This window comes from Cynocephalus volans, chromosome 16 (genome assembly GCF_027409185.1).
Source record: "Cynocephalus volans isolate mCynVol1 chromosome 16, mCynVol1.pri, whole genome shotgun sequence".
Lineage (NCBI taxonomy): Eukaryota > Metazoa > Chordata > Mammalia > Dermoptera > Cynocephalidae > Cynocephalus > Cynocephalus volans.
This window is the reverse complement of record NC_084475.1, coordinates 24,912,560-24,934,321: the sequence shown is the minus strand read 5'-3', so window position 1 is coordinate 24,934,321 and position 21,762 is coordinate 24,912,560. Positions and strand designations below refer to the sequence as shown.

Sequence of the window (21,762 nt, the reverse complement as noted above, 5' to 3'; positions counted from 1 at the left end):
AGTGGGTCTTTGTTTGGTCAGAACCAATCCAGCTCGGAAATTCACCATCGCCAAAAGCCTCCCTGCTGCTGCCCGCTGGGTGAGGCTAAAACTGGGTATCTAAACGGTCCTGCTCACTGATCGTACCCTGGGCTTCCCAGCCCTGCTCACCAGAGTCAGCTGTGGAGCTCTCAGATGAGAGACCTGGGCCCTCATAACAAACGCTGGTCCAGTAGGCTTGGAGGAGGCAGGAAGCCATCAGTGTTCCTCAGGTGATTCACACTTGACAGCCACTGCCTTCCTTTGTTTCTCCTTTTCCTGTCACCGTGACGGAGGAGAGGCTAAGGCCCAGCGTGGTAGTCCAGCTGTGGAGCCGCTGGGGTGGTCTGGTTCGAGTCTTTTGTCCAAGATTGTGTGTTGGCATTCATTATAGGAAGGAAACTGGGGGCAGGGGCACCCAGAATCCACCTGGAATGTATGTCTTTCAGCAGATCTAAGTTCCTGTTTTCAAAGCCCCTGTCACGTCTTTCTTTTCTCATGGGGGATCTAGCCTGAGCCAGAGAACACATGATGCCTTAAGCTTTCCACCCCGACTCGGGCCACCTGAGAGCCAGGGTTTTGTGTTACGTGCCCTCAGCCTTCCAGAATGCCCATCACATACTCAGTCCAGACTCACTTAAGTGCAGTGGGTTGACGGATCCCCTCCTCTACATCTGAGGGGAAGGGGAACTCATGCAGCTGGAGTGGAAGGGCCTGGGCCCTGAATATGAGGGTTGACGGAAACTGAAGCCAGGCAGGAGGTCCCCCAAGTAGCTTGGCAGAGAGGAAGCAACAGGGCTCCACATTTTCTTAGGCAAGCGCCATCCACCCAGAAGGGCCCTTTGATTCCACGAGCACTTACTCTATTTGTGGTTCCCAAGTCAAAGACAGCATGCTCTTGTGAAAGAAAACGTAATTGGTTCTAAAACTCACTCTTTGGCTAACTAACCAGTGGGCCCTGCAGGGTGGCTGGGGCCTGGTTGGGACAGAAGATAAAGCATCTTCCTAGAGCCCAGTGGGGGAAAGATCGAGCAAGGCCCATGCTGGCCAGATGGTGGTCTCCACAGCTGGTGCCTTGGTAAGCACCTCTGACCTCCCATGCTGCCTGCCCGGCCCCGCTGCTACCGCCGCAGTGGTGCCTCCCTGCCTACTGGAAGGTTTCGTTGCACGTCTTGGCCCTAGAGGCTCTAGTGCTCCTTCGCCTGCCTTGTGTCCACCCCCGACGCTCTTACAGCAGGAGGGTGGGTGGGTGGACACAGCCCTGGTCTCAGGAGGCCTGTCTGTAAAATGACGGGTAGACTGGATCCTTGAACCCCACACCTCAGTCCCTGAAGTTCCTCCCTTTGCGGTTTTTGTATATCCATGAACCATGTGTACTTTTTATCTTGAAACAACCCACTTTATTTAAATATGTATGTTTTAAAAGAAACCGTAATGTCACTTGTCTCAACTAGAAGGAAAGTAAAAATAGAAACCACAAGAACAACAAAGCGGTTAAATTGTGGGGAGACTGTGTCTGCCAGGCGTCTGAGCCTGCGCCTGCTTTCTTCATTGAAAAGGGAAATCAGCCAGTGCTGGAGAGGGGTGAAGACACTCACACAGAACAGGTGTTCTCCATGCCACAGATGGCAGAGTGACAGAAAATGTAAGGGGGATCCTCTATGATCACGTGCATCAACTGTTTAATGCTGTGCCAGAAATCCCACGCCTCGGGTAGTCCCAGCGGCAGTGCCCACATACTTTGGGCTGACTGCTTCGATCTGTCTCCAGCTTTGCCACTGCGCAAATTCAGACATTTTGGAGTAGGAATGTCTTAAGTGAACTATTTTCACAGCTCCCCAACTTGAAAAGTGTATTTTTTTTCTCTAAAGTAGTAGTTCCCAGTCTTTTTTCTACCAAAGTGATTTTTTTTACTATCATGAAAGATTTTGTTGGCCAAACTCTACCTTTTAAGTAGCAGTTATTTAACTTTCTGTGTTTAAATTATACACATGTACATAACACAGAGAGCTGCTGATCAGCAAGGGACTGTGCTACCACTTTCAGTTGACAGTTTTTTTAAGGCAAAAGGCAAGAGACTTGTATTGCTGCTGGTAAATATGCCTGCATCAGGCTGTTTGAAGAACTGCACAAAGTTGCTTGTTCTGTTATTACTGTCCTTTGGGACCTCAGCTTAAGAGCCAGTGAATTGAACCACAAGGACAGAATTAGGAGGTGCATGATGTGAAATGACTTTTTGGCAGGTGGCTGGTTTTACACACATTTCTGCTCCTGAGGCCAATTAATTTCCAGGAATGTCAAGGATAGCCAAGTTTCATTTATTTGTACAAATAAAGGCATGAGCGAGAATGTTCTAAACAAGGTAATCGTTTCCAACATGGATGACAGAATTTCCTCTGATCATTTGATTGGGTCACAGATGAATTTAAACTTCAGTTTAAGTTTGACATTTAAAGTTTCCCTCTCCTCTTCTCCCAGCGTAGCAGCACATGATGCTAAGTATGTCACAAATTCCTAAAAATACATCCAAACAAGTATATCTCGACACATTGTGGTTTGTTCACCTTAAGAATTCAGAGTACAGTACAGGCAAGGAGACTGGAACAAGGTTTGGAATGGGCTAGAGATTTATTCCTAATTCTGTTGTGGACCACTGATAAGAAATGATTCTGATTTCATTTTTAAAGTTTCCATAACTGTAGCAATTACCTCTGAAAGATTTCTGTCCACACTGACTTGGATAAAGTTTTCTGGAGTTGCTGGGGGCTCCAGAGTCTCAAACTGGGACTGCAGTAACTCAGGGGGCATGAAATGTCCTTTTCTCTTGAGTAAGCGTCCAGAGATGACTTCAAACGACCCCCTCAGATGGACCACCAAGAGCTGCACTTCAGCCAGCTTTTCTTTCTTTCCCGACTCATGCTTCAGAGCTGCATCATCTTTTCCTCGGATGAGGATGTCTCTGTACATTTTCTTCAGGGCTGAACAGGCTAGAACCACGTGCTGTCCTGAGGACACATCTCTGTTTTAAAAAAAAGAAAAAAAAAGACAAGCTAACGAATGACGATAGTCGGTATCAATTCTAGGTGGAGGACTCCAGTCCTACTTTTCTGCCAGTGGAAGGCAATAGAAAGTGGTTAAGTGCAAGGCAGTTCTGGAAGCACTAGTGAACCGAACAGTCTTGGGCAAAGGCATTTACCTCCCTGAGCGTCAGCTCATCATCGGTAAATGGGGCTGCTCAGAGTACCTGCCCCCAGAGCCGCTGTAAGGAGAGAGTTGATCAAGGTACACAGAAGTGCTCGGTGAGTGTTGTTTCTGCTCAGTCTCAGCGTGTGGGCACAGCGGACTGCCAGCAGGTGTGTGCTGCACAGACAGCTTGGCTCAGGTCCTCCCCAGGATGTCAGTGGTTTGCATTCTCCAACTGGCTTCTCCCAATTCCTGCCCTGCAGTGTGTTGGCAGAGCCCGGGGGAGTTGCCAGTGCGAAGCTGGAGAAGGTGGGAGCGAGGGAACCTCAGCCCTCGCGTGGGCAAGTTGAGCAGGACGTGAGGGCTTTCCAGGGAGAATCTTGAGCCAGAAATAGAGGCAGCGCAACACGGCACCAGTAAGGAGAAACCAGCCAGCCGCGGTGTGTGGGAATTGGTCCTCTTGGGGCCTGGAAGGGACCCCCGAGTTAGGAGGTGGAGTGTAAACTGGGCTTGGTATCTAGTAGTAGAAAGTTCTCCTCGGAACTGAGAGTCTGAAGGGTCCTCCCCTTGATCTTACGGCCAGCTTAGACTGGAGTTCCAGTGGGTGGAGCATGTCACCAGAAGCAAACGTGTGTACTGAGCCTCGGAGGCTCTTCCCAGGCGCCACAGTGAGAGTCTGCTCCTTCTGGGACTGGAGTTCTGATCTGTGCTCTGCTGAGGATCCTTGCTTCTGCTTCCGTTCCGGTCAAGAGTACAGTGTAGTAAGTAGACTGTCACGAGTCTGTCTATGTTAGAGACCCTGGTGGGCAGGAGTTCTCAAACCCGGAAATCCTGAACCCCTAAATCAAAACTCCGTGCAAACCGTAAGCTGCCAGTCATGTCAATGAGGTGTGAAAAAGGCAAGCTGAATTTTTAGCGATAAGTGTATTCCATCTTCATATGGCCTAGATGGTTTTAGATTGATGAAATATAACTTATCTTGGAAAGCAAGATTTGTAACCCATTCCCTGCCTTTTCTTTATCCTTCTCCATGTGCCAACCAGGATTTTCAGTGGGTTCCGGCCCTCAAATGGGCAGGGGGGTCCCATTTGCTCAGAGGCATGTTACAGAGCTGGACGATGCCGGACTCCAGTCCTGGTGGCCAATTATCTGCTGACTTACGAATGACCTCTCAGGTCTTCCTGGTTGTCACAGCTTGAAGTAGGGGGAAGAAAAAGTGATAGGCTAATACAGGGTGCCTTCAGTTGACATTTTTTGAGCACTTACCGTGTATCAGACACTGTTCTAAGTGTTACCCATGCACCATCTCACTTATTCTTCACAATAATCTGTGAGGAGGGACTCTGTGTATCCCATTTTACAAACAAAGCAACAGGCTCATGGAAACCAAGTGGCTGATCAAGATCCCCAGCTAGTAATTGTGGAGCTGTCTTAGAAGGTTTGTCTCCAGAGCCTCACTAACCTACACGCTGTCTGTGCTGGCTGCAATCCTGTTGGTTGCTTGATAGAAGTACACTTTATTTCTGGGATCCTTTATCATCAGTCAGCTGTGATTTCAAAGAGTGTATTTTTTTCCCCCGTACATTCTGATGGGTTTTCTTTACTCACTGGCCTATGCCAAGACCCAGTGGTCTCTTACCTTAATAAAATGTCATGCAAGTTGCAGAGCCATGGAATCCTGTCCTGCAAGTAAAGCAGACACAAAGTGACTTTTCCTGGTACTGTCTATATAGAAACATTGTTATGTTCACAAATGTTAAAGTCCAGAGAGATCTTAATAGTTTGAGAAGTAGGCCATGCACAAGGCTCGGGGGCCACGTCACTGGGAAGTCAACCGCAGAAACATTTTCTTGGCTCGGGTGTCAGTAGCACTTTTCATTATTATAAAAATTGCTCTAAAATACCAACATGTATCTCCCCTCATCTTAATCTCCACACTCAATGTATGTTTTCTGTGGTTCTGATGTTTTACAAATCGTTTATTGCCTGCCTGTATTCTCTAGGTGACTCTGACCTCAAAATGCAGCGGGGTCCTACATAAACCCTATGTCAGCTGTCCCCTGGCCTTATTCTTCAGACCCTCCAAAAACAAAACTCCCCTCTGATAAAAGCATTGTAAGCAAATTTATATTTTACTACAGAAAAGACAGAGGAAGTTTACGTAGGATACAAAGAAAATGCTCCTTAGACCTGTTCCTGGGGTAAATCCTGATTATTGGCTATTGAAAACATTGGCATTGAAAAAATGAAAACAAAAACTTTTTATGATGGAAAAACACACACACATACAAAAGTAAACTAAATAATACCAAGTTCTGGGTACTAATAACCCAGTGCCCATCCCCTATTATTTTGATTCTTATTCCTCAAACATGATATATTTTAAAAAGTCCTTGCTTTTAGGCTTTTGATTACTATCATTCTATCATTTTAGGATTTTTGAATTTATATACTTCAGTGAGACTGGCCTACAGTTTTTTTCTTACATATTCCATATTAAATTTTGGTATCAAGGTTATATACTAGCTTCATAGAATGAGGATAGCTTTCCCTCTTTTTCTGTTCTTTGAAACAGTTTGCATACAATATATTATTTGATAAAACTCATCTGAAAAACTTCTGGGCCTGGGGCCTTTTTAAGAGGGGAGAACTCTGATTACAGATTCAACTTCTTTAATGAGTGTTGTGTTGTTTTCAGGCTTCGTACTTGATTCAGTTTTGGTAACCATAACATATAAGGCAGCAGAAGGGACTACACCTGTACACCCGAGCCGTGCTCTTATTTGGTAAGGAGTCAGGTCGCTGGTGGAAGCTAGGGGGCCCCTCAGTAGGAGCAGTCGGCCCTTCTCAGCTGGGCTTCCAGGCCGCCAGAGCCCGTAACGTCGCTCATCGCTGCAGGTTACACTCCATGCAAGGCAGTACTTGTTATTACTTTTACCATTACGTCAAAGGAAGTAACTCGAGCAATCCATGCCCTTACTATAAATCACACAGATCTCTGGGCCCTTCTGATTCTCAGGCCAAGGGCAGCACCAGCGAGGTCATGTTTTCATTCGGGGGGAAAAGCACGTCCCTGAGCAGCATCTCTGCCACCCGATCACTGCCACCCAAGCCCATCCCCCACAGTACTGATATTTTTCTATTAAGTTCCGATTTGTCTGTCTTCGGACGTGCTGGCATCATGTGTGCTCAGAGCCCTCTTTTCATTCTTCATCTTGATTGTGCTTTTTTCTTTCCTGTGGATCAGTCTTGGTAGAGATTTGTCTATTTTTATTTTTTCAAATAATTAGCTTTGTTTTTCATCTACATAGTTTCTTTTCACTAGCATTCTGTTACTTCCTACACTTTTTTTTTTTTTTAATACTTCTGTTGAACACTTAGCTTCATTACTTTTCACTCTTGGTATTTTCTAAAAATATATTCAGAGGCTATATATGTTTCCTTCTAACATTTTAACTGCATCCCATAAGTTTTAATTGATAGCACAGTCAGCCTTCCACATCTTTGGGTTCTGCATCTATGGATTCAACCAACAAAAATATCCAAAGAAAACAAACAACAACAATGCAACAATAAAAAATAATACAAATAAACAACACAGTATAACAACTATTTGAATAGTATTTACATTGTATTAGGCATTATAACTAATCTAGAGATGATTTAAAGTATATGGGAGAGGATGTGCATAAGTTATATGCAAATACTGCATCATTTTATATAAGAGACTTTAGCACCAACAGATTTTAGTATCCATAGGGGGTCCTGGAACCAATCCCCTGTGGATCACAACAAGGGATGACTATACTTTTGTCATACATTTCCTAATATTTTATAATTTCCATCATGATTTTCAACTTGCAAATTATTTATATGGATGTTAATTTTTGTTTTTAAATTTCTCTGATTTGTAGAGTTCCCAACCATTTTGGTGATGTGTGAGAATTTTAATTATTGATTTATAATTCAACTGTATTATGGTAAGAAATATGATTGGTATGATATTGATTCTTTGGAATCTGTGGCAACATCTTTTGTGGTCTAGTACACAGTCAACTTTTATAAGTGTTCCGTGTGTACTTGAAAAGAATATCCATGAATCCTTATGTCAGGTTTGATACATTTGTTCAAATCTTCTGTATCCTTACTAATTTCTTTTATCTGCTTGATGTATCAATTTTAAAGTTATTTTAAATTCCTTCATTAGACTGAGAAGTTGACAGTTCCCCCTCCTGTCTTTGTGTATGTCAGAAAATGTCTTTATTTCACTCTTATGCTCAAATAGGATTTTAGTTGGTGAAGAATTCTTGGTTGACAATTATTTTCCTTCAACAGTTTGAATAATTATTTCTCTGTATTTTAGGCCTCTACTGTTGAGACTCTCTCTTGGTATATTGGTCAATCCTTTAGAAAAAATACTTTCTCTTTGGTAGCTCTAGTTAGGAAAAAAACCTCTTTGTCCTTGATGCTTTGCAGCTTTACTGTTTATCCTGCTCGACTCATTTTGTGTGTTCAGTCTGAACACTCATGCCCTGGAAAACTGTTAAGTTATTATATCTTGGAATATTGCCTTTCCCCCACATATTCTGTTCTCCTTGGACTCCTTTTAACTGTGGGAAGCTTGTCATTTTATCACACGTCTCTTCATTTTTCTTGGCTATTTTCTAACTTTTTAGCTCCTATCTTCACTCTGGGTAATATCCTCCAATCTGCCTTCTAATTCACTACTTCTCTCTTCAGCCGTGTCTCGTGTGTTGTTTAATCCATCCATTGTTTATGCTTCATTCTAATATTATTTCATTCTTTTTCAAATTTTCTGTTCTTGTCTTCCGTTTGATTTTATTATGTCTGTTTCTTGGAAGGCAACTTCCTGAATTCATGTTTTTGCTGATTGTCCCTCATAGTGGTTCATTTTCCTTGTATGGTTTGTAATTTCTGATCGTAGTTTTTTTCTTTAGCGGAAGAGTTTTTCCCTTGTGGGAGTCCTGCATTTTGTAAATATTTCCATATTTCATCAATTCTAGTCCAGTCATATATCAATTTTTCATCTTGGTGCCTCTCTGCGATATAATGTAAATCTGAGTGTAGTAGGGGTTCCAGTTTCTCAAGGATGACTTTTTCCACCTGTGGCCCAGGGGAGACAGCCAGATACTTTGCTGCTTTTGAGTCCAGTGGGTGGAAATATTTATAATCCTCATTCTAAGACAGCTCTTATATGAAGACTTTGTGCAAGATACTCAGGTCCAGCTCCATGCTTCATACCAGCTTTACAGCCTCATCTCCCATCTCTACAGGGGCATCAAAACCTCAGCCCCCTTCCCTTCTGGCCTTTATGCAGTTCAAAAACCTGGGGGAGAGGGGGTTATTCAGGTTTAGTTCAGTCTTACCACTTTGATTCTGCACCTTAGATTTTCTCATTTTGCCTTTGACCTTGGTTAGGCCCTTGGCCATCTTCGTTTTTCTGGTGGTCTTTTTCATGAGGGGCCTTTTAAGCTTTCCAGCTCCACTGACCACCTTTAGCTCCTGCATATCTCCCCTGGGCACAGGCTTTCTCCATTTCTAATTCAGAGTAATTCAACCTTCAGTAAGTGAAAGGTCATTCTACCAAGGTTGTCACTTGGTGCTCAGCAAACCAAAGACCTCCAGTTCCTAGGACTCACCCTCCTTAGAAGGGACAGAGGATTATAAATGGTATTTTTTTCTTCATATCAAACAAAATTTTTTTAAAGCATTGTGTGCTAATGTTGGTTTGAGGCTCCTGGAACTTTTACTAATCACAGAACTCTAAGACTTTACCACCATGCACACCTGTTCACCCAGAGATCACTTGGGAGTTCAAATGCGATAGCTATAAAATTCAAGCAAAGTAGAGATCAAATGACAATAGCCACACAATTTATACAATTTATATCCTAAATGACAACAGCTATGTAATTCACACAAATCATTACTCATATTATAACAGCTACTGTCATGTATAAACATTGTAGCTTAAATGTATTTAACAAATGAAACATCTGTTTATGTTAGCACTTGTCTCCATGTGTTTAGTGGAACAAGTGTGTAAATGTAGTCATGAGATGATCAGGCTTACCAGCTACATATCTGCAGACCACAGATAACTCTATTAATGAAGTTAGAATATATGGGGAGACTTAATGCTTTTGGAAAAGAGTGTATATGTTTAATGTTTGTTATTGGCAAAGTTTTCCAGGACGTCATACTCAAAAATTATATGTTCTATAGAATCTTTGTGGAGAAAAAAATTGGAGAGGATATCTGTATGCAACTTGAAATTACCACTGCAGTATAGTATTTTCTGGGCTTATGGTGGCGAACAGGGAAGGGTGTCAAGGATTCTAGGCAAGCAGGAATAATTAGCTGGACTGACTGAGCTCTGCAGTACTTTTTGTTGAAAAATTGCTCCTGGGGAGAAGCTGCCAATTCAAGCACAAATTTGGATTTCCACCTTCCTTCACCCCTTTACAAATGCTTATTGCATGCTTAGGGAGACTGGACACCATTCTGGGTGCTTTTGGTCCTGTACTCCAGACATGATTACTTTGGGTTTGAGTTAATCTCTAAAGTACCATTTGAACACATCTTTCTAAATTCCTTTCTTTCTTGTATTCCCCCTGTGATTAGCCAAGCTTTTCTACTGCATTTGTGGACTAATGGAGATGAAAAAAAATAATACTGTTATTTATATGCTTTTTTCTTTCTTTCTTTTGCCCTTGGGTACATTTTCTAAAGCAGCTCCTCTAACAGAAGGCTGTAGAAGAATAGGGCCGTGAAGCCCACCCGTCAGCAGGGTAGGTTCTGCTTCCTTCCCCTGGGGTCAGTCCTGTGTGACGCGGCGCCCACAGCCTGCAGGGAGGGAAGCACAGGCCACCTACTTGGTGAAGTGGAATAATAAGCACTTAGGGGCTGATTTCTAACCTCAGCATGTGTCACATGCAAATGGTGGCATCTGGCTTCGAATCACAGAAGTGATGTCAACTTCTATAAAGCTAACGAGTCCAAGGATATACCTTCTTACGACAAATGGGGGCCACAATGAGGTACTTTCCTAAGGACTTGGAAAAGAATGAAATAAGATTGTTCTCTAGGGGTTACATTTAAAAATCAACAGTTAATGGAAAGGAGCAGAGACGTATAAGGTCATGTGAAGGAGTAAGAATGACCCAGGCCAGCAAGACATACGTGATCCAACTAAACATCTTCAGACATAAAGGAAGCACGTGGGTAGGCACGGACCCCAGAGCAGAGCACTGCAGACTGAGATAGTGGAGCACTGTCCAGAGGACATGGAGTCTTGGCCACTGGCTTTTGGACATCACATTCTCATTAGCAAAATTCCTCCTACTAAAGGGACAAATGGTCTCACACTATTAGAAACTTTGGCCCCAACTCTTCCATGTTCAATAAGAAGCCTTCTATTGTATGTTGGTTTCTGAAAATGTGTTATCAGATTAATGCAAGTGTTTTGCACCATGTGACATTTATATTTCTCTTGGAATTAATCAACTGGCATTTTAGTTTATCCAGGAACCATGTAAACCCGATAAGTGGTGTTCTCACGTGAGAGATGAACCCACGTTTATTGTGTTGACAATATCAAGGAGGCTGAGCATGAGTAAATGTTTATGATGGATTTGGAGTGAACCAAGGAGGGAGAATTTGTTTAAATACCAGTGCTTCTTCCTTCCCATTAGCAGAGGGCAAAACCTGTGTTTTGATTTTACTCATATTATACCTTTCCTCCACCCCACCTGCATAAACGTTACTATTTGTGCTGTGGAAATGGAGATCTATCTGTATTATTTTATGGTTTAGGAAACAAATACATTATTTCATTAGGGTGGGCGTTGACTATATTATTTGTTGTACTCACTACATGCCTGAAATATTTCATAATAAGAATGACATGAACAAATTAAAAATAACAGAAAACATATTGGGGGAATGAGTTTTCTTTCCTTGTATGCAAGGAAATAGATCTTTACTTGAATCCATGCTTTTTTATTACTTTAATAGTACCTTTATAAATGCTTCAGTCAATAATAAAGCACATTGATTCACTGAGTCAATAAAATTCCTCAGAAGCTCAACTATGAAAACTATAATTAATAAGTAGAAATATAAAACAATTTGAGCAAAATTAGATGCTTTCAGATACTTGCCCTCTCAGAAGTTCCGGCAGACCACAGAGGACTGCGTGCATCAGTCTCAACGAGAGAAGGTTGGAGATAAATGAAGCACTTTGAACTTTACTCCTGAAGTTTCCAAATAGTGAGTCATAATTAAATGATTGGGACTTTTCCTTGGAGGATCACCTGGAGCCATGAGGAGACGGGTTTTTCCAAAGCAGCCCCAGTATGGAAATTGGAATTCTGGTACCTACGATGCTTCAAGCCAGGCCACCGTGGCCGTGTCACCATGTCAGTGCCATCACTCGCCTCGAAAACCCTTCAGGGCTTAGGCTGCTACAATGGGCTGTGCTTGTGCCCCTCTCTCCTGCTCTCTCCCTGACCCTTGCTCTTATACTTTTCTCACCTTTTAACCAACCCTGATTCACTTCTTGTGACTCATTTGTTTGATGGACTATCAGGGCCTTTAACATGGTAGGAGAAATACGACCTTTGAGGTTAGAGACTCCCCTCACTGTGTGGCTGGGCTCCAGTTACTTAAGTTTTCTATGCCTCTCCTGTTTGTCTGTAAAATCGGGATCATATATAATTTTTTTTTTTTTGGCAGCTGGCTGGTACAGGGATCTGAACCGTTGATCTTGGTGTTAGTGTTACCAGGCTGTGCTCTAACCGACTGAGCTAACCGGCCAGCCCTATATATAATTTCTTGAGCTGCTTTGGGATTTAAATAAGAAAACAAATAAATTCCACTTTAAACATTACTTTTTGATTTCATAGTTAAAATAAACAGTATTCGGTTCTAACATTGAATTTTCGAGAGTTTAATTCATGAATCTGGTATGTACTGGGTTTTGATTTCACAAACACTGAATGTTAATATGTGCAAAGTGCTACATTGAACATTGGGGATTATAAATATGAATGGTTTGATTTCTGTCCTCAAAGGAATCACAGATTAATGGAACAGGCAGACAAGGAGACGATCGATTAAGTCCCCAGCAGGGCAGGGATGAGGGCTGTGAGCTGGCTGGTCAGCTCACTCGGTTAGAGCGTGGTCATGATAACATCAAGATCAAGGGTTCATATCCCCACGCGGGCCAGGCGCCAGGAAAAGGAAAAATAAAAAGGACTGGGGCAACACGATAAGGTGAGAGGTCAGTGTTGATCAGGTCAGACCTTGGGGAAGAGTAAATCTTGAAGAATAGAAAGAATTTCAACTGAAGCAGAGCCTGCCAAGCACAGGGAAGGGAGAGTGCAAGACTGGGAGCATTAAAGACTGTGCACCAAGACGTGAGTAAACGAGGAGGCACGTCTTAGTGCTGGTGAGCAGGGGCCCTGGGAGCTGGTATGTGTGAGAGGTCAGGAGACACTGTCAGGACTGGGTGGCCAAGGCCTCGAGTGACCTGCTAAGGAGTCTGGACCTTACTTACTATAAGGGCATTAGGAAGGATCTGGACACATGGCTCCCAATTGTATGTTCATAATTTCAGGAAGAAAGGGAGTGAGCATGATCTCTTTACAGGTGAAGAAATTGGGACAAGGAGATATTAGAGCAAATTCACTGAGCTCTGTGCCTTCCAGTTACTGTGGATGCTGTAATTCAGTATGAAAGTGAACCACACAAAAAGTCCGAGGGAAAAGAGAGGAGAAAACAACCCAAACTGGCACCTCTGCCTGCTGGATCTGGTGTTCAAGGTCATTTTACTCGCGATGACCTACATACAAGGGTGTCCCTACGTGCAAGAACGGGGCAGGGGTTGTGCAACCACCACACCCCCAGCCCAGTGCTTGGAGGGGAGCACAACAAACATTCTACCAAGAGTGGTCAGAACGTCATGAGGCCAGAGAAAGTTTCCTTGGTCTATGGTTCCAGTGATCTGATGGGAACATCTAGAGGAATAAAGTGTCTCTGGAAGGGGATGATGGGTAAAGAGAGACGAGAGACGGGGCTCAGCGGAACAGAGGGTGACGGAGTATGTCCATCACGTGGGGGGCAGAGGCAGGGGAGAGGGTCGGCTTTACCTGATGCAAAAGTTAATTTAAGTGCATAGAAGAAAGAATGCAAATAAAAAGAACACATGATTAGACATCTGAACCCAAGGGTTCTGTGTCGTGGATTCAACCAACCTGGATAGAAAATATTTGGAAAAAAATCTGAATCTATACTGAACATGCACAGGCTTTTTTTCTTGTCCTATTTCCTAAACAATACAGCATAGCAGCTATTTACATAGCATTTACATTGTATTAGGTAATAGAAGTAGTCTAGAGATGTATTTAAAGTATATGGAAGGCATGGTGCTGATAACGCCAAGGTCAAGGGATCAGATCCCTTTACCAGCCAGCCGCCTAATAAATAAAGTATATGGAAGAATGTACAGTACATTTTATGCAAATATTATATCAGGGACGTGAGCATCCTCAGATTTTGGTATCTGTAGGAGGTCCTGGAACCAATGCCCCATGGCTACCTAGGGCTGGTATATCCTGCCCCCCCTCCCCCCCAAAAATTAGAAAAACTCTAAAATTCAATTAGTAGATATTTTTGGAAGATGAGGCCAAGGGTGATATATTATGTGAAAAAATGCTTTAGTACTTTCCAGATTTTCTATATAGGGCAAATATTACATTTACAACCAAGAATTTTTTTTTTCCTTTCAAAAAAGCCTTCTTTTTAAAAACAGTCTTTGAAGTCTACTCAGATGTCATTGCAGGCTGAGATAGGGCAGTGTGGTACGGTACATGGGGAGACTCATTGACTGGTAGTTTTAAAAATTCTTTTATTATTATTTTTGTGGCTGGCTGGTACAGGGATCGAACCGTGGACCTTGGTGTTAATCAGCACCATGCTCTAACCAATGATGAAATTACTATTAACATCGTCTTGCTAATAATTCCTCACAGCTTGGGTGGAATCTCTGTAGACGGCTATTCAATAGAGCTTTCTGCAACGATGGCAAAGTTCTGTAGCTGTGCTGTTCAATATGGTGGCCGCCAGCCACATGTGCTTATCGATCTTTTGAAATGTAGCTAATGCAAGCCAGCAGGACTGGTGCCCAGGGCAACCAGCATTGGTGCCACCCAGCTGTGACCCATGCCTTCCATCTTAGACTTGCTGGGATCTTTTCAAGATTGCAAACTGTTTGCCGTTCTACCTCTTTCATCCCCTATTTTGGTTCTCTCTATGGTCTGGCTGACTCGTATCTCCTGGTTTCTCCTGAATATTTTTAGTAAGTTACTCGTGTTTCTTACAGTAACTGATAAACTTTTCCCCTGCACATAAGTTCCCGTTCTGAATTCTATCCCCGCCCCCGTCCATACTGTCCCCGTAACAAGTGCCACTTGTGAACAGGGAAGGCTATTTACGTGCTCATCCACTTGGGTTGCTTTGCTTTGCTCTTTAACTTGCCTTTTATTTGCACTCACCAAAGAGAAACATGACACTGTCACAGTCACATTTTCCACACTCCATAGAAATGGTTTATGTTGTGTGTGTATGTATTAGTAGCAATAATAATAAAAAAAGTGATATTTACTGAATGATTTGGGTACTTTTCTGTGCACATTCTACATATTATCTCATTTAACCCTCCCAAGAACTCAATGAAATAGGCCTGTTACCATCCCTAGTTCACAGGAGGCAAGTGAGGCACAGAGACAGTAAGCCATTTGCTAAAGGTCACGCAAGCCTGGCAGTGGAGCCAGGTTGCCTGTGCTTCTTATCTCTCGTATATCACTATTATATTTAAATTATTACTCTGTATCTATTTTATAGTTCCCTTGTCCTGTCTTATATACTCAAATGTTGCAAGCTTAATTTTGATGGTTCAAGTTTTGAACCATTGCAAACTCAAGCTGCACCCCCAAAACAAAGAGAAGTGTACCCCCGGAGTGCTAGAATAGACCTGACGATACTTTAGTGACTCAGTCCTTCAGGGCAGAAGAAAGGAAAGAGAGTGGGGGGGAGGCGGAGCTGGGGGTGAGCCCAGTCTGCTGAAAGCGCAGACAACAGTGTTTGTTGGTCTTTGTCCAGTTCCATTTGTTCCTGCCCTTTGGACACCCTCAGTGCATGGCCTGAGTGCCTCAGCCCCCTGTCCTGCCCCCGCGGTCTCTCCTGAGTGACAGCTAATCACACCAGCGAATCCACGGCCTGGAACTCTGGTTTGAGAGACTCTCTACAAAATGGCCTCAGAGCCCTGTGTCCAGGAGAGAGCTGTTCACTCATTCACTCAGAAACACACCACGAATGTTTTCTGACCTTTACTGTGTGTCAGGCCCTAGGGATACAACGGTTAACACAACAGCCCTAGTCCCTGCCGCTTTGGGGGTAAAGTCTAGCCGCAGGGACAAACTGGGACAAGGGCCGCATGAATACGGAGCGATGAGAGTTCATGGTGGAGGTTTTACTGCAGTCAGTCAGGGAAGGCTTCCTGAGGAAGCAGCTGGAGCTGACATCTGCAGGGTGAGCAGGGGTAAGTCGGGGCAGAGGGGAAGGAACCGCATTCCAGGCAGCAGCAGGAACAGCAGGTAGGAAGGCCCTGTGGGGAGGATCATGGCAATAGAAGGGACTGTAAAGGGCCAGAGTGGCTCCTATGGAGACAGGGAGGGGCGCATGGCACCTGAGGAGGCTGGAGCTGGGCATACAGGCCAGACCACACATGTTTAGGAGTTTGGGTATTTGACCCTGAGGTCAGTGGGGAGCCTCTAAAATGGTCTTAGACAGGAGGGACATGGCCAGATTTGAGTTTGCAAAGATCACTCTAGCTTTGGGGTGGATTCCAGGGTATGATGATGGTGGGAGGCTGATAGGACCTGGGAAAAGAAGGTGATGGACTTCTCCACATGTGAGGGATTCCCCACATATCCCTCTCAGGGATTACATCCTGCAGATTAAAATCCTGCCACAAGATGTTTTGGTAGACCCTGCCCAAGCTGGGCGGAGGGTGGCACTGTTCCTGGTGCTGAGCCCAGGGAGTTCAGAGCCAGAGCTAACGTAAGCTGAGGGCCTCCTGTGTGCCTGGCTGTTTGGGCACCAGCACATGGGCTATCTCATGACTCAGGAACTCTACTACAGTGAGCGCCGCAGAGATCTCAACCTGTGTCACCAGGTGGAATAGGTGTGTTGGGCGCAGGCAGCGAATGTTACCTGGTCACTCAGCGGGATCCCCTTTCCCATCTTCATACGATTTTCCTCCGGGTGATAGTCATCTGCATCGTAGAATTTCCATCCCAGCTTTAAGAACAAAGTGAAAGGGTGCATGTGACGGGCAGTGCGGCCCGTGTGACAGCTGCTGTGGGGTTACTAGAGGGCAGATGTAGAAACAATACCGCCACCCTGTTCCCCACCATCAGCCCTGGGGACAGGCCCCCACAGACCCAGGAGGGAAGAGCCCCGTAATGCCACTTCACAGTCCCACACCACTGGGCTTCTGCAGCCCCTTTTTTCCTTCATCACTACTTGTAATCAACAAGGAGAAAAACGAAATTGCTCCAGTGGGTTTCAAAGCCATGTGGAGGGGGCTGTACAAACCACTGAAGGCCAGAAGAAAAGGAGAGAAGCAGTGAGAAAGGACACAATGGGACATGCAATCAGGAGGCATTAAAACAGGTTACCTCGGATGCCAGCAGGGCGCCCACAGTCGATCTGCGGAGAGGACACAGATGCTCCAGTTACTGCCCTTGCTCTGCAAGGATGCCTGGAGGACAGATGGCTGCCCCAGCGGCATTAAAACACCAATCACTGCGTGATCCTAAAGCAGTGATGCCCTTGACCCTGGAGTCCAGAGACTGGCCTGAGCTGTTCTCCAGGAAGGTCAGTGAAGAAATACTTAGCCAGTTACCATGATTTCTTTTTCAAAAGGCAATATGTAAGACCTCATTGAACTCCTGAAGTTTTTTCCTTCAATAATCAGTTTTCTGATCCCTGTTGCACAGATATTTATTTTTTGAGAGAAATACTAGATAAAGTGATAAAACTCTGTTGAGGATACTGGAGGGAGGGTTCTGATGCGGGTTGTAATCTCTGGCAGCACCCGTGCAAAGTTCAGGGGGTGCATAAAAGCATAAATGCATTGTTTGGGATTTAAAAGAAATACGCTCTTAAAACGAAGCATGTGGGTCAACGACTAAAGAGTTATCAGCACTTGTTAAGATTGGGAGCTAAATGTTCTCTGTGCGAGACATCTGATGATAATCTGTGCATATCCTGACAGGCAGCACACACTAGTGAAAAGGGCTCAGGCTCAGAACCAGAGATTCAGGCCAGTCACCATTCTACCACTAAATGAATGTGTGCTCCTGGGCAAATTGCCTGTTCCTCTAAACCTCAGTTTTCTCACCTGCAAAACAAGGGACCAGAGCTGCAGGATCTCACCATGCACCCACATTTCACACAGCCAGCATTTACTGAGTCCTCACTAGTTCTCAGGATAGAATGGTGAGCCCACTGAGACACGGCCTGGCCATGCTGAGGCGCACAGTCCGGTGCCACAGGGCGGGGTGGAGGCCAGCAGACAGTGCGCTCCACGTGCTTTCCTGCTCCCACTTCTAAAGTCGTGCCAAATGCCAATCACTTAAGCTCCACCTTCCTAATTTCCACACTATACTCATACCGTTTCATCATGCCCTCTCAAGTTTTGCATACCACCTCTACAAGCATTTACTTGATATTTTTATTTAACTGCCTCACTTTTAATTATTAAATAAGTGTGTTAAAGAAGGAAACTCTCTTTCCTTCCCTTATACAGGAAGCTATCATCACTTGCCTTAAATAGAAGGTAACCAAAAAGATGTAGACAATGAAAATAAAACAAACCATGTGATTAAATTCAGGCTGGATACTGTTACCTAACAAGGGTCCTGTCTCTCTTTTGCTAAAAAGGTATCAGAGAGTTAAAGACACACTTGTACCAAACTGAGACCTGCTCCTTGATGTAACAAGGGTTGAAAGAGCACTGAAACCTTTCCCATTATGTTCACTTTATTGAAGGATGCACTGGGTGGCACGTACCAGCAGCCTACAGGTGAACAGACATCCCAGCTGAATTCCATGCTTGTGAAGCCAGAGCTGTGCTAACAGAAATCACACTTAAGACCGAGTCAGACTAGCCGTGAGTGAACATGTCAGCCACCACTTAACATGTAAAAGAAGAGCTGAATAGATTTGGGTGTAGACTGGCAGGAAGGAGGCAGAAGGAAAAGGAAAAGCCACTGTCTGTTGTTCTATCCCAGTGCTCTAAATCAGAGAACTCCTGGACTCTTGAATACGCACCAAGGACCCTGGCAGAAATAAGGCACAGTGCTTGGCTCACAAGAGAGACTGGTCGGGTCCAGGCATTATAAACCAAAGTTTGGAGCAAACATGTCTTCCGATGGCTTGGTCTAAATCAGGAGCAAGGGACTTAAAAAGGCAGTAGGTCAGTTGGGGGCAGGGAAGGGATGCCAAATAAATGAGAAAGATGCTCAGAAGGTCTGAGCTTACCCCTCAGTGACAGAGGAAAACCTGGAAAAAGACGCCGAGGGTGGCTTCACTAAGGTGGTGAAAATATAAGGAAAACTAGCACTGCCACCCACTAAAAGAGCTGCCATGTTTCATTCATTCATCAAGTCAACAAATATTTATTGAGCACCTACTGTGTGTGTTCTAGACACATGTATCAGTAAACAAGAGAGAAAAAGTGAGGGGGGGAGACAGTAAGCAAACTTAGTATTTGACATAACTTCAACAGTGATTTAAATAGCTTTTCTGTTTTGAGACTATTATTCTCTCATGCCATTAGGCCTATGACAAATACTTTTCCAAATGTTATGGAGTATAATTAAAAATTCTGCAGGATCCCCCAGAAGGCACCAAAGAACTCAGAGTTGCTACATACATTGATTAGTAAATCAATTCTCAGTCTTTCCATTACTCAGCATCTCCGTGACCTTTAACCATAGGAGGGCCCTGGGCTCAGTCTTTGGCTTCTTTATCTGCCCCCATTCCTTTGGTGATCTCGACATCTTACGTCTTTAAATACATCCACACGCCAGTGACTCCCGCATTCACATCTGGTCCCTCTCCTCTGAACTCTGGACTTGGAGATCCAAACACCCCCTTGACGACAGACTGGCACATCTAACCCACCATGTCGCACACGGAGCTGCTGAGATTTTCTTCCAGACCTGCTGTCTGCTCCTTCCCGTCACAGCCTGTGGCAACTCAGTTACCGAGGCCTAAAATCTTAAAGCCTTGACTCCTGCCTCCATCTCTTCTACCCCACAACCAGTCCACAAACACGTCTTTTTGGTTCTACCTTCAAAACTCCTCCAGCACACGGTCACTTCTCCTCACCTGCACCTTCTGTGCCCTCCAGGCCTGTCACTCCTCCCCTACCTCGGCCACAGTGGCTGTCAAGGCCCAGGGCCTTGCACCCTGCCTGGCACTCTTTGTCCCCCTAACCCTCTGTCTTTCCCTACAGCACGTGTCATTCGCTGACACACACTACGGAGTATTTATCCATTTACTGTCTCCCATATTAGAAGGTTAGAAGGTAAATGACAATGACACGAAGTGAGGGTTGAGCCCAATATTTACAGAAGACATGAGCAGCATAAGCTGTAAATGTCAAGGTTTAGATGCACCCCCGCCCCATCTGATCCTTGGAGGGGCACATGGGCTGCCCAAGCTCAGGCAGCCAAACAGCAGCAGAACCGGGACCTGGGACGCCCGAGTCCTGCTGCCTCGCCCCACGGCCGCGGCCCTCTGTCCCCAATTTCTTCCAATCGCACGACAGCCAGGGATTCGCAGGTTCTGTTTCATTTCACTTTCAGTTCAGGACTTCCCGTCTCTGAGGCTAAAAACACCACGATAATGTAGAAAAGCCAAACCCACCCAACTGGTGCCAGTCTTTGGGACACACCTGATTCCAAACGTCCCGGAAGGGAGCTAAGGGCCTCTGAACGTTGTATTTAGTTAGTTCTGTCTTTCGCCGCCTGCGGTCACCGCTGCAGCAACTGTCTTTCTGATAAAGGGCACAGGTCGATTTCGGTCTAATAGGGAAGCCAAAGGCCAAGTCCCTGTCCCCAGGGTGGCCGGACTGGGCCGGGCAGAGCTGGCGCCATCTCCAGGGTCCCCTCCTTCCTGCCCCAACGTTCAGGAGCCGCCCTCCAGTGAACATGGTCTCCTTCCGGCCCGAGCTGACAAACGCCCATCAGAGAACGGGGGACACGACAGACCGAACAGTTACATTCACCCCAAAATCGGCCCAGAAAAGCCCAGGGCTCGCCGTGGGGGGCCGCGGCCCGCTCGGCCCCGCTCGGCCCGGGGCTTCCGCACCGCCCGGGCCGCTCCGAGGCCACAGGCCCGGCCCCCGCGCCCCCGCGCCCCCGGCCCTCGCGGACCTACTTCCCCGAGCCGCTCACGCCCATCACCAGCAGCACCGCGCCGGCCGCCGCCATAGCCCGGAGCCGCAGCCCGCATCCCCTCCAGGCCCCGCCCCCGGCGTCCCCTCCCGGCCCCGCCCCCGGCGTCCCCTCCCGGCCCCGCCCCCGGCGTCCCCTCCCGGCCCCGCCCCCGGCGTCACCCGGCCCCGCCCCCGCGCCCCCCCCCCCGGGTCCCCCCAGCCCCCTCCCGTCCCCCGGTCCAGCTCCGCGCCGTCTTGCGCCCCCTCCCTGTCCCCCCAGTCCCCTCCCGGTCCCCTCGGGCCCCTCCCGGTCCCCTCTGCGCCCTCTCCCGTCCTCCGGCCCAGCTCCGCGCCGAGCCAGGCGTCCGCGTCCCCCGCGGAAGGACGGAGCCGCCCCGAGCCCGTCCGCCCGCCGCGTCTCGGCCCCTCTCGGCTGCGGGCAGCTCCGCCCTCGCCCCGCTCCGCCTCCACCCGGGGAAGGGGCGTCGGCCGCTCGTTCACTGAGGAAAACGTCCTCGTGACAAACGCCTGGACACAGGTCCGCACTCCCCACCCCGCGCGGCCATGGCAGCTCCTCCCAAGGTGACCCCTCCGTGTGGTCACAGGTGTCAGTATTGAGACTGAGATCCTGCCGTTCGAGTGTTTGTGACCTGCCTTTTGTAACAACGATATGCGACAGGCATCCTTGGTGTCGAACAGAGGTGACCGCGCGGCACCGGTAGTGGCCTGTGGCCCTGCTCCTTGATCCAGCTCTCGTTGGGGACATTGCTCAGGGACACGGAGCACGTGCTCCACGCGGACGTGGTGATTACGTGCATTGAGAACGTCCGATGAAAAGCGTTCCCAGACACTTTGCACGACCTTCTTCGTTAACCACGTTCGCATCACTCTGTGCCCTAGAAACAACAAAGGTGACAAAAAAGCATTTATCCGATGAACGTTTCAATCGCCGCACTGCTTTGTTTTCCACCCCCAGCAAGGGCAGGCGGGATCCCGCCCGGATGCGGGTTGTGCAGACGAGGCAGAAG

At 46.1% G+C, this 21,762-nt stretch overlaps 1 protein-coding gene across 4 annotated transcripts; it reads right to left on the bottom strand.

Annotated features, from left to right (window-relative positions):
* Window positions 1-2,330: 2,330 nt before the first annotated feature.
* Window positions 2,331-20,809, bottom strand: IDNK (IDNK gluconokinase). Of its 4 annotated transcripts, none has more exons than XM_063081145.1 (5): window positions 20,737-20,809; window positions 16,965-16,995; window positions 16,498-16,584; window positions 4,841-4,884; window positions 2,331-3,037 (listed from the first exon to the last, which is right to left on the bottom strand). In XM_063081145.1, exons 1-5 carry the CDS (start codon window positions 20,787-20,789, stop codon window positions 2,653-2,655), a joined length of 600 nt encoding a protein of 199 aa, XP_062937215.1. In that variant the 5' UTR covers window positions 20,790-20,809; the 3' UTR covers window positions 2,331-2,652. The 4 variants fall into 4 exon arrangements, with proteins under 4 accessions (XP_062937215.1, XP_062937216.1, XP_062937217.1 ...); XM_063081146.1 differs by having other exon boundaries at window positions 20,733-20,785; XM_063081147.1 differs by lacking the exon at window positions 20,737-20,809 and adding an exon at window positions 20,252-20,636.
* Between the last annotated feature and the right edge of the window lie 953 nt (window positions 20,810-21,762).

Bases quoted from the DNA above. Each gene is read 5' to 3' on its own strand.
- IDNK (XM_063081145.1), bottom strand. From the start codon at position 20,789: ATGGCGGCGGCCGGCGCGGTGCTGCTGGTGATGGGCGTGAGCGGCTCG. The intron at 16,585-16,964 runs GTAACCTGTTTT...TTGTTCTTAAAG, and splicing joins GCGCCCTGCTGGCATCCGAG to CTGGGATGGAAATTCTACGA. The intron at 4,885-16,497 runs GTAACATTCGCT...CTTTACTTGCAG, and splicing joins GGATCCCGCTGAGTGACCAG to GACAGGATTCCATGGCTCTG.